At 36.8% G+C, this 16,373-nt stretch overlaps 1 protein-coding gene across 2 annotated transcripts in view; it reads left to right on the forward strand.

Moving 5' to 3' along the window:
* LOC144959999 (arginase-1-like) overlaps positions 1-6,003 on the forward strand; it is a 55,014-nt gene extending 49,011 nt beyond the window's left edge. For both annotated transcript variants that reach the window (XM_078892922.1, XM_078892923.1), the window contains exon 10: positions 1,390-6,003. In XM_078892922.1, coding sequence (XP_078749048.1) covers positions 1,390-1,550 — 161 coding nt within the window. In that variant the 3' untranslated portion in view covers positions 1,551-6,003. The remainder of the gene's footprint in view (positions 1-1,389) is intronic.
* The last annotated feature ends 10,370 nt before the right edge of the window (positions 6,004-16,373 follow it).

The following is a 16,373-nucleotide window of genomic DNA, read 5'->3' on the forward strand; positions in this document are numbered from 1 at the left end:
GCAACTCACTAGGCGGTGCAAAAAACAAATAATGACGTCAAACTGCCAGTTCTTTTGGATTTCAGTGTCAGGCTATAGATAGTATGCAGACGACGTCACTCAGGCGTTTGTTATTGTTTTTGCCATCCGCGTTTGTGAGTTGTTCTCACTAAACTGTATTAACCAGACTATAAAAGTTCATGGTTACACAGAGTTTGTGTGTTGGTCCGTTATACTTCCGGATGGCAATGTTGTAAACTCCTTGGCCAAGCGCATTCTATCTATAACATAACGATGGCTACAATTAACCAGACTATAAACGTTTAAGGTTACACACAGTTCTGTGTGTTGGTCCGTTATACTTCCGAATGGCAATGTTGTCTTGGGTTTCTTAACCAAGCGCACACTTTCTATTGATGTGGTGCGTTCAGTTAAATTCTCAAAACCTCAGCCAGTCGGATATACCGTACACACACATAAAACAATGTGTAATGATACACGTTAATAACAATGTGTAATGATACACGTTAATAACAATGTGTAATGATACACGTTAATAACAATGTGTAATGATACACGTTAATAACAATGTGTAATGATACACGTTAATAACAATGTGTAATGATACACGTTAATAACAATGTGTAATGATACACGTTAATAACAATGTGTAATGATACACGTTAATAACAATGTGTAATGATACACGTTAATAACAATGTGTAATGATACACGTTAATAACAATGTGTAATGATACACGTTAATAACAATGTGTAATGATACACGTTAATAACAATGTGTAATGATACACGCTAATAACAATGTGTAATGATACACGCTAATAACAATGTGTAATGATACACGTTAATAGTCTGATTCATAGAATTTAGTGATAACTGCTTATAAAAATGGCTGCCTAAAAACAATAACATAAACCTGAGTGACGTCAATTTCGATTTATCTCTATCTTTGTGCGGCTATGTGGTCTAGTGGTATGATGCTCGCTTTCGGATCGGAAGGTCTTGGGTTCGAGCCTCGCTCGGTGCATAGTTGAGTCCTTGGAAAAGGCTCTTTACTTAAATTCCCTCACCGTACTCGGGTGTAAAATGAGTACCTGGCCGTTAACATTGATGTCTCTGTCCGAAAAAATTGCAAAATCGCCTAGCAGGCGTCATGTCCCGTCCTAACTGTTAAATGTTGCTGTTGGCCAGGACCCCTTGCAAAGCGCGTTGAGCACATTTAGTGGATATCGCGCTTTATAAAAGCTCAATTTTTTAAAAATAAGCTCAATAGCTTGGTATGTACTCATTAACATCTAGATTGATTAATCAGTAATTGTGGACATATTACTGAAACAAATAAATTACATCAACTACTATTAAAAAAAATAAATCTTACATTCTACACAGGTCGTTTGTCCGTCCTTGACATTGCGGAAGTGAACCCGTTGCTAAGCACCGAGGAGAAGAGGAAGCTTACAGTTCAAAACAGTATTGAAGTCACCATGAAGTTCTACGGAAGCAAGCGGGAGGGAACCAAACCCAAAGACTACGAGTTGCCCAGGCCGTGAGCTCGTGACGGGACGCAATCTACGTATGAATAGCAACAAAGAGGGAAATTTCTGATGTTGTTTTTTTATAATAAGAAGAGGGGATTAGGATGAGGGTGGTGGTGGGCAGGGGGGGGGGGGGGCTGCTGCAAAAAATCATGCTTTTATGTTGTGTTAGGAGCTTTTGACTTCGCATGATGGGCTTGAGTGGGGGGGGGGGGGTATATATACATACATACACTGGATTGATTCTCAATGTTGCTTCTTGATGGGTTTTTAAAAAATGAATAGTGTGCTTTTTAGAGCTCCGTTAACTCGTAGAGACCACCTGTCTATCCCTTTTTAAAACTAGTTTTCACATGAGTATTGTCCTCATAGAAGTGATCATTGTGTTGGGCAGAACTAATGGACGGAATCTGTGATATAGATAGAATGCGCTTGGCCAAGGAGTTCACAACATTGCCATCCGGAAGTATAACGGACCAACACACAAACTCGGTGTAACCATGAACTTTTAGAGTCTGGTTAATACAGTTTAGTGAGAACAACTCACAAACGCGGATGGCAAAAACAATAACAAAGGCCTGAGTGACGTCATGTGCATACTATCTATACGCATCCCCCTAATAGTAAAACTAATCAGGATTTCAATATTAATGTTTTTTTAAGAAACTCACTTTCCTCAATGGGAACATTTATTTTAACTCTGATGCATTACTTTTGAATTATACCTCAGCTCCCATAATATCGTCTTACTTTTTACCTTGAATACTTTTAACATCTGATCGAAAAATTTTATTTCTAATTTTAATTTTTCACAAATTTTAATTTTTATAAATTATAATTTTTTTTGGTCAGTTTTTGAAATTGTATATATCCGATCCATTCTTACCAACAAAACCATAAAAACGGAATCCAATTCTCATATTTCTGACAGTTCTTATATTTACTTTTAGTATCTTAACCATCCCGACATAAAGCTACCTGTTTACATGTACATTTTACCCTTACAAAAGATGTTTTACTTTTGCTCGTCATTCAACTGTACGATGTTGTGTATAATGATAATAATAATAATAATATGCTAATCTATTTTTACATCAGATCACATATTGATTAAAACGATTTGTAACCATGTCACTTAATGGGGTTCCTAACATCCCATAGAGGGTAGGGAGGCATTTACTGTGTCTTCCTTCCATAGTGGGCAGGGAGGTACATGCTGTGTCATCTATCCCCCCATACCCGTTTTCCAATTGTTTCCTGTCATTGTCTTGGAATGAGATTACTTAGTTTTGTCCTGATCCTTGCTGGAGTTCCTTGGCTAGGAGGGAAACAGTCGAATGTCTAGGTATAGTTTTGGGAGATGATATTTTTTTCCTTGTAAATCATCTCTCTGTTATGCATTGTTTTATGTTTAGTTTATTATATGATTGGTAAACATTTGAGTGTATTCCTCTTAGTTGGGACCTGTGCTTGTGTCTGGATGAGACTTTTAGGTGATCTCAAACTAAGTACTTTGACGGTGTGCTCTTGGAATCAACATCTGTTCCGTATTTCAACCAATTCCCCTTTGTCTTACCTTTTCTTTTGTGCTTTAATTGTCATTCTAGAACTTTTTACTATCCCATTTTCTTCCTTTTTACTGGCGCTGATATGACCTTAATGTGTTGCAAGTGCCGTAAAACCCTTAAAAACAAAAACAAAACAGTGTCTTCTATCCCCCTATATCTGTTTTCCAACATGCTTTCTGTCTCTATCTTGGAATGAGATTACTTGGTTTTGTTCTGGCTCAGGCCAGATACCATAGCTTGGAGGGAAGCAGTCAAATGTATTGTTTGAGCTTTGGCAGATGATTTTATCCTTGTAAATTATCTCTCTGCTACGTATCGTTAGTCATGTATTCTGTAAACATTTGAGTGTATTCCTCTTAGTGAGATCCTGTGTTGGTGTCTGAATGAGACTTAAAGGTGATCTCGAACTACATTGATGGTATGCTCTTGGAATCTACATCTTTTTCCTTTTCGTACCAATTCCCCTTTGTCATATTTTTTCTTGGGTGCTTTGATTGTAAATCTAACATATTTTGACAATTCAATTTTCTTCCTTTTTACTGGCGCTGATATTCTGACCTAACAGGAGTCATGTCTCGTTGGCTAGGCAGATTGTATAAAACGCTTTGAGTTTGAGCGCTTTGAATGGATTTTGCGCTATATAAAAAGCTCAAGCTCAAGTTAAAATCCGGCATATTATCTGATTGGAGCTGCAGGTTACATCATCTCAATACATTTTATTAACATTTTAATTTTTAAGTGCCTTAGTTAAAGAAAAGACCACCCCCCCCCCGACCCCCTTTTTCCTCAATATTGTTTTTTCTTTTTAATCACACGTTGTACTTTGATTTTAACATGCGTATATCTTTGTATTGTCATTATTATTCAATTTTTTCTATTCGCCTCTGATTATTTATTTTTTCCGGGACTGGGTGGGATTCCCTACCTCCACAGTGGGCAGGGAGGTACTTACCGTGTCTTCTATCCCCTTTAGGCTGTTTTCCAACATGCTTTCTGTCTTTGTCTTGGTATGAGATTGCTTGTTTTTTTTCCTGGCCCTGGTCGGATGTCCTGACTGAGAGGGAAACAGTCATATGTAGAGTTAGTTTTGGGAGATGATATTTTTTTCCTTGTAAACCATCTCTGTTATGGACTGTATTATGTTTACGTGTTATATATAATTTGTAAACATTTGAGTGTGTTCCTCTTAGTGGGGGCCTGTGCTTGTCTGGATGAGACTTTTAGGTGATCTCAAACGAAGTACTTTGATAGTTTGCTCTTGGAATCTACATCTGTTTCCTATTTGTACCAATTCCCCTTTGTCTTACCTTTTCTTGGGTGCTTTAATTGTAATTCTAGAACTTTTTACTATCCCATTTTCTTCCTTTTTACTAGCGCTGATATGACCTTAATGTGTTGCAAGCGCCGTAAAACCCTTAAAAACAAACAATTTATTTTTTAAATAACCAAAAACCGTGTAACCAGATTAAGAACTATGGATTTTATACACGTGTTCTGTCGTACTCTAGATATCAGTCGATTAAGATTACCCTCTTCTTGTCAACAAACTTTCAAACCTGGGACCTCGAGGAAGTCTCGGGTTTGGCAGTTTTACACAAGACGAGGGCCTGGGTGGGGTTCCCGACTTCCCATAGTGGTTAGGGAGGCATTTACTGTGTCTTTTATCCCCCCTATATCTGTTTTCCAACATGCTTTCTGTCTTTGTCTTGGAATTAGATTATTTGGTTTTGTCCTAGCTCTGGCCTGATATCCTAGCTTGGAGGGAAACAGTCAAACGTATAGTTAGTTTTGGGAGATGATATTTTTTGTCTTGTAAATCATCTGTTATGTACTATATTATTATTTGTTTACATATTATATATGATTTGAGTGTATTCCTCTTAGTGGGGACCTGTGTCAGGATGAAAATTTTAGGTGATCTTTCATAGTTTGCTCTTGGAATCATGTTTCCGATTTGTACCATTCCCCTTTGCCTTATTTTTTTCTATGGTGCTTTGATTGTAATTCTATAACTTTTGACTATCCCATTTTCTTCTTTTTTACTTGCGCTGATATAACCTTAATGTGTTGCCAGCGCCTTAAAACCATTAGAAACAAACAAGACGAGGGTCATATTAATCGATCGATATTTGAAGGACGAGTTTTATTGCCAAAATTTTTATAACGTGTATATCAAAAGTTCGGCTGCAACAAGTGATAGAGTCGATAAATAAATAAGACGTCTGATGGATCGATCGATTGATTCAATGAGTGATTGATTGGGTACGTATTGATGGAATGATTGACTGATTTATAAGCGCATTGATTGATTGTTTGTGATTGTTTGGTTGATTGTTTGTGATTGTTTGGTTGATTGTTTGTGATTGTTTGGTTGATTGTTTGATTGTTTGTTTGTTTGTTTGGTTGTTTGATTGATTGACGTGATTGATTGTTTGTTTGTTTGGTTGTTTATGATTGTTTGGTTGATTGTTTGATTGTTTGATTGTTTGATTGATTGTTTGATTGATTGATTGTTTGATTGTTTGTTTGTTTGGTTGTTTGGTTGTTCGATTGATTGATTGATTGATTGATTGTTTGTGATTGTTTGATGATTGATTGATCGATCGATTGTGGATTTACTATCTCTTGATCAAGAAGAACAAAAGATATATGTACCATATTATGATATAACTGTTCACTGATTGATAATAGATATGTATAATATGACAACCTGACAAACTGACAAAACGCTGACCTAAGACTAACTGACCAACCTACTTATAGCAGGTACGCATTATATAAAATTGATTGTTCCGTGTCCGCGTACCTTAAAATACTCCCTTTGCTTGTCGCTGGATAGCTTTTATCATTGTATTTGCACATGAGATTAATAATAAATATATTTAAGTATAATATAAAAACATTGTTTTGTTACTGATTAATTTCTTGTTTTTGCAAATTGGTCTTGAGGTATGACACTCGCCTTTGGACTGGCAGGTCCCTGGTTTGAGTCCCGATATAGGTAGCACAACGTTGAGTTCTTGGAGAAGGTTCTTTACCTGCTGGGTGGGGTTTTCTGACCGGGGAGGAGGTCACTTGCAGTGTCTTCTATCCACCTGTATCTGTTTTTCCAAGTTGCCTTCTGTCTTTGTCTGGGTGGGGATCCTGACCTCCCATAGTGGGCAGGGAGGTACATGCTGTGTCTTCTATCCCCCCATACCCGTTTTCCAATTGTTTCCTGTCATTGTCTTGGAATGAGATTACTTAGTTTTGTCCTGATCCTTGCCGGAGTTCCTTGGCTGGGAGGGAAACAGTCAAATGCATAATTATTGTTTTGGGAGATATTTTTTTCCTTGTAAATCATCTCTCTGTTATGTATTATTACTATATTTGTTATCTTTAAATGTATAATGTAAGCATTTGAGTGCGTTCCTCTTTGTTGGATTTTGTTCTTGTGTCGGGATGAGACTTATAGGTGATCTCAAACTAAGTACATTGGTGATATGCTCTTGGAATCTACATCTGATCCCTATTTGTTCCCAGTTCCCCTATGTCTTACTTTCTCTTGGATGCTTCAATTGTAATTCTAGAACTTTTTACTATCCAATTTTCTTCCTTTTTACTGGCGCTGATATAACCTAAATGTGTTGCAAGCGCCGTAAAACCCTTAAAAACAAACAAATCTCTGTTATGCATTGTATTATGTTTAGTTTACATATTATATTATATAATTGGTAAACATTTGAGTGTATTCCTCTTAGTTGGGACCTGTGCTTGTGTCTGGATGAGACGTTTAGATGCTGGGTGGGGATCCTGACCTCCCATAGCGGGCAGGGAGGAACATACTGTGTCTTCTATCCCCTTATATCTGTTTTCCAACATGCTTTCTGTCTTTGTCTTGGAATGAGATTACTTGGTTTTGTTCTGACCCTGGCCGGATATCCTTGCTGGGAGGGAAACGGTTAAATGTATAGTTTTGGGAGCTGATATTTTTTCCTTGAAAAATCATCGCTCTGTAATGCACTTTAGTATGTTTCATTTACATATTATATATGGTTTGTAAAAATTTTAGTGTATTCCTCTTAGTGGGGACCTATGCTTGTGTGTGAATAAGAATTTTCGGTGATCTCAAACCAAGTAGCGGGTGGTTGGATGGGAGCATCAACCTTGAATCATATACCTATGATGTTCGCATGGGTGTACGATCCGATAGTGATGTCGTTTCTTCTCTTTACTAGCCTATCCTGCTTCTTTGGTTTGTGATTGTATTTTTGACAGGGGATATTTTTTTTCTGTAAATCTTCTGCCTGTTTGTTCTTGGTTATTTATAATTTAGCTTATGATATCTTTAGGTTATGATTTTGACTTACATTTGTACTATTTTTGTTAGATTGCTTGTTTTTTGTTTCAGCGGTCTCTCATATAACCTCAATTGTGTTGGAAGAGACCTAAAGCAACAAACAAACAAACAAAATCAAACCAAGTACTTTGATAGTGTGCTGTTGGGATCTACATCCGTTTCCTATTTAAACCGACTCCCCTTTGTCTTACATTTTCTTCGGTGCTTTAATTGTAATTCTAGAACTGTTTACTATCCCATTTTCTTCCTTTTTTACTGGCGCTGATATGACCTTAATGTGTTGCAAGCGCAGTAAAATCATTAAAAACAGAAACAAAAACACGACACTCGCCTTTGGACAAATAGGTCCCTGGTTCGAGTTCCGATATAGGTGGCACAACGTTGAGTTCTTGGAGAAGGTTCTTTACCTGCTGGGTGGGGTTTTCTAACTGGGCAGGAGGTCACTTGCTGTGTCTTCTATCCACCTGTATATGTTTTTCCCAGTTGCCTTCTGTCTTTGTCTTGGAATGGGATTACTTGGTTTTGTCCGGGCACCTTCCTGAGTCCTTGACTGAGAGGAAAACAGTCAAATGTAAAGTGTTAGTTTTGGGAGGTTTTTATTCTTTGTAAATCATCTCTCTGTCATGAATTGCAATTTTTTTATAATCGTTCGTAAACATTTAGGGGGTCCCGATAGCTCAGTTGGTAGAGCACTCGCTTCACAATCAGATGGACGGAGATCGATCCCGGGTGTAGCTGAGATTTCTTCTGACACCCCCCCCCCCAGCAGTGATTGGGCCTAATGGCTCTAAATGACTACTTGTAAACATTTGAGTGTATTCCTCTTTGTGGAATCCTGTGCTTGCGTCTGGGGGAAACTATTAGGTGATATCAAAGTACCACTGGTAGTACGTTTTAGGAATCTGGGTGGGGATCCTGACCTCCCATAGTGGGCAGGGAGGTACTTACTGTGTCTTCTGTCACCCCGTGTCTGTTTTCCAATTGCTTTCTGTCTTTGTCTTGGAATGAGATTACTTGGTTTTGTCCTGACCCTGGCCGAGATTCCTTGGCTGGGAGGGAAACAGTCGAATGTATAGTTATAGTTTGGCAGATGATTTTTTCCCCTTGTAAATCATCTCTCTGTTATGCATTGTATTATGTTTAGTTTACATATTATAATATATGATTTGTAAACATTTGAGTGTATTCCTCTTAGTTGGGACCTGTGCTTGTGTCTGGATGAGACTTTTAGGTGGTCTCAAACTAAATACTTTGACGGTGTGCTCTTGGAATCTACATCTGTTCCCTATTTGAACCAATTCCCCTTTGTCTCACCTTTTCTTTTGTGCTTTAATTGTAATTCTAGAACTTTTTACTATCCCATTTTCTTCCTTTTTACTGGCGCTGATATGACCTTAATGTGTTGCAACTCCCATAGTAGGCAGGGAGGTACTTGTTGTGTCTTCTATCCCCCTGTACCTGTTTTTCAATTGCTTTCTGTCTTTGTCTTGAATAGAGATTACTTGGTTTTGTCCTGACCCTGGCCGGAGTCCTTGGATGGGAGGGAAACAGTCGAATGTATACATAGTTATAGTTATAGTTTTGGGAGATGATATTTTTTTCCTTGTAAATCATCTCTCTCGTATGTATTGTAATTTTTTATTATTAACATATGATTTGTAACATTTGAGTGTATTCCTCTTAGTGGGATCCTGTGCTGATGTCGGGGTGAAATTTTTAGGTGACCTCAAACTAAGGACTTTGATAGTGTGCTTTTGGAATCTACATCTGTTTCCTATTTGAACCAATTCCCCTTTGTCTTACCTTTTCTCGTGTGCTTTAATTATAATTCTAGAACTTTTTACTATCCCATTGTCTTCCTTTTTACTGGCGCTGATATGACCTTAATGTGTTGCAAGCGCCGTAAAACCCTTAAAAACAAAACAATCAATGTGTTGCAAGCGCCGCAAAACCCTTAATAACAAAAACAAAACAATATCTATTTGAACTGTTTGAGTGGGATTCCCAGCATAGTGGGCAGGGAGGTACTTGCTGTATCTTCTAGTCCCCTGTATCTGTTTTCTAGTTGCTTTCTGTCTTTGTCTTTGAATGAGATTACTAAGACTTGTCCTGACCCTGGCCGGAGTCCTTTGCTGGGAGGAAAACAGTTGTTTTTGGAGATGACATTTTTTTCCTTGTAAATCATCTCTTTGTTATGTACTGATTTTTTAACATTTGAGTATATTCCTCTTAGTGGAATCTTGTGCTGGTGACTGGGTGAAACATTTAGGTGTTCTAGAACTAAGTACACTGACAGTGTGCTCTTGGAATCTACACCATTCCCTATTTATACCATTCCCCTTTGTCTTACTTTTTCCTCAAGCACTTTTACTTGTACATCTAGAATGTTTTTACTATCCAATTGTCTGCCTTTTTATTGGCGCTGATATGACCTAAATGTGTTGCAAGCGCCGTTGAACCCTTAAAAACAAACCACATTTGAACTATTCCGAATTGTCTTACTTTTTCTCATGTCCATTTAATTGTAGTTTTAGAAAAAAAAATTACTATCCCATTTTCTTCATTTTTTACTGGCGCTGAAATGACCTACAGGGACCCCCCAAAAATACCAAGGTGTTAGAATGAAGAAGTCTATGAAAAAAAAGAATTATCTTTATTCTCTCTCGGGGAAATTCCTCTCCGTTTAGGGTACCAGTCACAGTGCAGCGCCTCAAAGTGATCAATAGGCAGGGGCTCCGTTCTTTGCTCAATAAATAAACAAGATGCCTGCAGTGGGACAAGTGTCACATCTACTTTTCCGATTCTAATATTCTTGGAAGTGTGTATGTGGCCAGTCCTTTGGAGGACTAATAATTAATAGGTTATATATTGAATCATCAGGTAGCATAGCTATTTTAGTATCAGGATGTATAGGCAGAGTCTATGATTACGGGACTAATAGAGCGAGGATGGATGATCTTCATCGACGACCAGCATATAAATAAGATGCCATCACTCTGAAACCAGAAGATCATTTACACAATGTATGCATCCAGTCCTCCGGAAGAGTGGCTTTACACTTCCAATGAGATAGGAACCAGTTCTTTGACATCACACTATTGGTCCCTATTTCTTAATTGGCAATCGGGATTCCAAAGCTGCTAAAAGATGTGGACTGTTGAAAGAATTGAACAAAAAAATGAATAAAAAGTTTTTGTTGAAAGACCAAATACGTTACAACTTGTAACTTCAACTAGAGAAAAGTCAAACTCAATTTTAATGTCAGGGTGGGGGTTCTTGACCTCCCATATTGGGCAGGGAGGTACTTACTCTGTCTTTTATCCCTATCTCTGTTTTCCAACTTGCTTTCTGTCTTAGTCTTTGTCTTGGTATTAGACTATTTGATTTTGTCCAGGCCCTGGCCGGATGCCCTTGCTGAGAGCGAAACAGTAAAATGTATAGTTAGTTTTGGGAGATATTTTTTCCTTGTAAATCATCTCTTTGTTATGCAATATATTGTAAATGATTTATTAACATTTGAGTGTATTCCTCGGAGTAGGGGCCTGTCCTTGTGTCTGGATGAGACGTTTAGGTGATCTCAAACTAAGTAAATTGATTGTTTGCTCTTGGGATCTACATCTGTTCCCTATTTGAACCAATTCCCTTTGTCTTATCTCTTCTTGGCTGCTTTAATTGTATTTCTAGAGCTTTTTACTATCCCATTTTCTTTCTTTTACTGGCGCTGATATGACCTTAATGTGTTGCGAGCGTCGTAAAACCTTTAAAAACAAAAACAAAAAAACCAAAAACAAAAAACAAAAAACAATTCTAATGTAGTCTTGATTTGAAGTAAAGTCTTTCTTATTGAAATGACAAAAATATTTATCTACTTTTAGGTACCAGACCAGACCTGGATAGAAGGTTACTTGCTGTGCTTTCTATTCCCCTATAATTGTTTTCTGACTTGCTTTCTGTCTTTGCCTTGGAACGAGATTACTTGGTTTCGTCCTGACCCTTGCTGGAGTGCTGGGCTGAAAGGGTAACAGCTAAATGTGTAGTATTAGTTTTGGGAATTGATATTTTATTTTGATTATAAATAATCTGTCGTTTATATGTTATGTTGTTTTGTTTTTTAAATTTTTATTTGTTTTTCGTAAACATTTGAGTTTATTCTTCGAGGTGGAGTCCTGTGCTTATGTCTGGATGAGACGTTTAGGTAATCTCAAACTAAGATTTCTCCCTCCGACTAAAGTTAAGACTTTTCAACTTAAACGTGAAGTCTGTCCTATTGTATGGTTTTGAAACTTGGAACGCATCACAGGCATGTATAAGGAGGGTACAGATTTTCGTAAACAGGTGCATGCGTAAGCTACTCAGAATAAAATGGATGGATAGAATAAAAAATGAAGAAGTATGAAAAAGAACACAACAGAAACCAGTGGGAGAGGAAATAGGAAGAAGACGATAAAGGTGGATTGGACACACGCTTAGAAATAATGACTCCACTATAACAAAGAAAGTATTGGACTGGAACCCTCAGGGCAGAAGATCAAGGGGAAGGCCACGAGGAACATGGAGAAGAATTAAAGAAGCTGATATACAGAGAAGTGGTAAGACTTGGAATGAGATTAAAAAGTTAGCTCAGGATAGAGAAGGATGGAAACTGTTTGTCTGTGGCCTATACCCTGACCTAGGGTGAAAAAGGCAATGATGAGGATGATGAAACTAAGTTCACTGATAGTATGCTCTTGGAATCTACATATGTTCCCTATTTGAAAATTCTCGTTTGTCTTACTTTTACTTGTGTGCTTTTAATTGTAAATCTAGAATCTTATTGTCAATCCCTTTTTCTTCTTCTTCTTTTTTTTAAACCAGCGTTGAAATGACGTAAATGTATCGCAAGCGCCGTAAAACCCTATAAAAACAAAAACAAAACGACCACTTTAAGATATTCCTCTACATAGTATAGGGTACCAGACCAAGTACAGCATCAACTCTTGAGTGATTTGTCTAGGAAAACTCCCTGACAACCAACTTGCTGTATGGACCATGCCAAGCTGTAATGGCCCATTTAGATTTAGACGTAGTTAATTCATCCTCGACCGGGCGGATATCCTGAAACTGTAGGCGAGGTAATCACTCTTTTGGACCGTGTTGATGCCATATCAAAAAAGATTACTTCTTTAAGACACATAAAAACAACTCTAAAACCGTTGTCATAAAATTAGAGATTTTACACTGTAAAATATGTAAACAAGTTACGCACCACAAAGTATGAGATGAGTTCATCGTTTTTCCAAAAAATCTCGTGCTGACACGTTAGTTCCGGCTAGTGATCATGAGTTCACGTCGGCCATGGTTCACGTCATACTTGTTTCCGAATAAAAACAATTCGCTTTAACTGTTATAAACTTACCACTTATGTAGTTTGCATTAAATTTTGAATTAATTCTTTATCTATTTCATGTCGCAAAGATTGATATGAAATCTATAGCTTAAATCATTTGAAATACTAATTATATACATAATATTCTCAACTTAACAATGAATGCTGTTTCTATCACTTTGAAAAAAAAAGTATGCAGGAACGTTTCACGGAGTATTTAACAGTTCTTTTTAAATATTAGGCTCTTAAACTATACGATACGATAATTTACAATACGAAATCTCTATCGGTTTCACTCTCGTAAAGCTGTGAAAAGAAGTCTTCTTGTAACTATCGATAAGCCATTAAAGATGACGGCTATGATGTTGGAATTTCACAATCGACCATGAGAAGATGGTTATTGAAATACGACAGAGAGATCACAAGTGTTGAAAGACGTGGTAGGAAAAGGATCCTAGATAACTTTGATATGGATATCATCCAAAGATCTATGGAGCTGGGTGAACGTAAACATACATCCGACAAATGAATGGAGTCTGATAATTCTGGTAGAAAAAGGCCCATGGGTTCTGGACAAGGGTTCATTATTATTCTTGCAGGTGGTGAAGATACTGGATATTTAAAAGAATATCATGCCATATTTTCTTCACTGATTCATCTGGAAGTAAAGAATATCATTCTGGGGTCAATGCAAAGATGTTTGAAGACTTGCTAAATTCCGTTCGCTTCCTTCCTTAGAAGTACCCAGCAGGACAATCCTACCATTCGGTGGTCATGTTCACTTCAAGGCTCCAACTTTGGCAAGTATAAACACTGACATGATTCCATGGTTTCGACCAGGCAGAACTACACATTCTGACCCTTTATCAAAGAGCTGAATATACTCCTTAGTAAAAAGAAACAGTTTTCAAAGCAGACTGTCTAATCTGGGAGTTTTGACACAAGGTTGCGCGACTTCCCCATATCACTATGCACGCAATCCAATCAAGGTCATTGGGCTTAAGTAGAGGGAAAGATTGAGTTGAGGAACACTAAATTTACAATCACCGACGAGGCAATAAATGATATAACAAGGCAAGACTGGGAAAAGACATGCTCCAACCATTGCAAACTGAATAAAAACTACATTTCATTGGATAGAGTGATGCTCGGAGTCTTTCCGTAGTCGTTCCATTTCTCCTTTTAATCATCCTCGTCATCAGAATATTGTGATGATTGATGTATCAGTATTTCTTGGTTGTTGTTGCTGTTGTTGGTGTTATTGTTGAACACATGTACATATTTGTGGAAACACTCCATTACACAAAATTGATGAATTTATAATTTTGACTAGTCTACATTAGATTTATGTAATCCTCTTTGGCATAACAGAAGCTATTTCTCAAAATTTTGCAATCAAAATAATGCTGGAAGCGTGTAATGTTCACTTTCGTTTGTATTCATCAGTAATGTGTAATGATAGTTATAAAACGTAGATTCTGATAACTAAGGATTGCCATTCGTTCCTCCATATTCAAATACTGTATGTATATTGTTTAAGTTTCAACTAACCCTACATTCCATTTTATTGAATTCCTTCAAAATGGATAAACGGACAATTTATAATTTTGATAATGTAAATCTTCTATGAGTTCCGATCCTTACCTATTATCGATTTTAATATAATTGTAATAAGCGAAGTCCTTTCCTGTTGTTTTTAAATCCACAAAAAATACTTTTTAATTAAGACAAATTGATTCAGAGGTTAATACAATATGTTTTGCAGCTGCTCATTGATAGACAGATGAGAAAAAGAAGGAAAACACGCGCCACTTATTAAAAATCTGACTATAATAGGTTACATAAAGACAGTGGCGTGGCATGCTTACAGTATAAGGTGGTGCCAGAATCAGAAGAAAACGACTTAAAACATGCTATATTTGTAAATGCAAAAGAAAAAAAATATTAAAGAAAAGATTTACTCAAATAAGTTAGAGGCGGTACATACCATTTCTCAGTTGTTGTTTTTTCTAAATACTGTAATCCATTTTTAAAAGATGGAGCGGTGCCAGGCACCAAATCAACCATTATAGATAGAAAGCGCTTGGCCAAGGAGTTCACAACATTGCCATCCGGAAGTATAACGGACCAACACACAAATTCTGTGTAACCATGAACTTTTATAGTCTGGTTAATACAGTTTAGTGAGAACAACTCACCAGGGACGGCTGGTAATAATGGGCAGGGTGGGCAAATACCAGCCTGTTTTTTCAAGTTATATGCTGTATTACCAGGTCCAAAATAATCAAATCTAAATTAGATAATTTCAAAAGTTACTACTTAAAATTGATACTTTGTACTGAAATCAATTTGTGTGTATTTTTGATAGATTGCGAATCACCATGCATCCCGTAATACATAAACCAGGATACGCTCCTGTTCTTTTTATCACCCCCCCCCCCCCCAACCATTCCACTCCACTCCGCCCACATCGTCATCTCATCGTCACGTCGCCTGACGGTGATTTTGCTGTCTGGCCTCTCTAGTACTAGGTCGGGCTAATTCAAATGAGCCCACCTTATTAACCAGTGTACACTAAATAGAGATTTTGGCAAACGAACTTTTTCTTATTTATTGCCTTACTTGTGCTGGGAAGGTTCCAGTATTGAATTAAATTTATTAATTTCCTAATATTATATCAATTTAGTATTAGTTGGTGTTGTTTTAATATATTTGTTTATCCATTTAAATTATTTCTTTTTTTCCCCTCGTTTTCTTTAGTGTTTCTCAAAACTCATTTATTTAAATTGTTTTCTTATTTGTTTGTTGTTGTTGTTGTTGTTTTTTGTTGTTGTTTTTTGTTTTGTTTTTTAACAAATTAATTTGTTAATTCTTTTTTTATTATTATTCTTAAAGTAATTACCGCTGTATTTTTATTGCCAGACTAAATATTTTTGCAAAACAATGTAATTTTCTATTGTATTCCCTCTAATAAAACAAAACACTTTTATTCAAAAGTCACGACTAAATAAATATATAAAATACAACCACCATTTTGGTTTTCTCAACAATTGAATTAGTATACGAGAAATACTCTTCTGAGTAAGGAGATAGTTGAATTCTAAGTTATAGAGGAAATACGGAAGGGTGGGCAGATTCCGTACTTGCCCGTCCTGAAGCTAATACATACATAAGATGGTTCGCGATGAAGAGGCGGGAAGCAAGGGATTGGTTGGGTAAGGAGCAAAGATAACACGGTAATTATTGTGACGATAGTCAAACGAATACATGAGGAGAGATTGGTAACATTATTTTGTCTTAATTATATTGTATGAAGTATTGGCGAAAGCCTAATATTAAATAAACGTTGTTTTTGTTTGTCTTATTTTGACTATGGAACTGATACTGATACTTGTCATAGCAGACCTGCCTACTTTAGATAGGAAAATAAAAATCGTAGTTTTCAGGGCTAATAAAATCGTAGATATTTTAACTACCCTTTAAAAAAATCACCGGAATTTTCGTCTGTTTTGATAGATATCAAATTTTAAAAAACGAGAAAAAATAATTGGAAACGTAATAATGAT

The sequence above is a fragment of the Berghia stephanieae genome, chromosome 14, assembly GCF_034508935.2.
Source record: "Berghia stephanieae isolate SIO BIC M18660-M18661 chromosome 14, UCSD_Bste_1.3, whole genome shotgun sequence".
Lineage (NCBI taxonomy): Eukaryota > Metazoa > Mollusca > Gastropoda > Nudibranchia > Aeolidiidae > Berghia > Berghia stephanieae.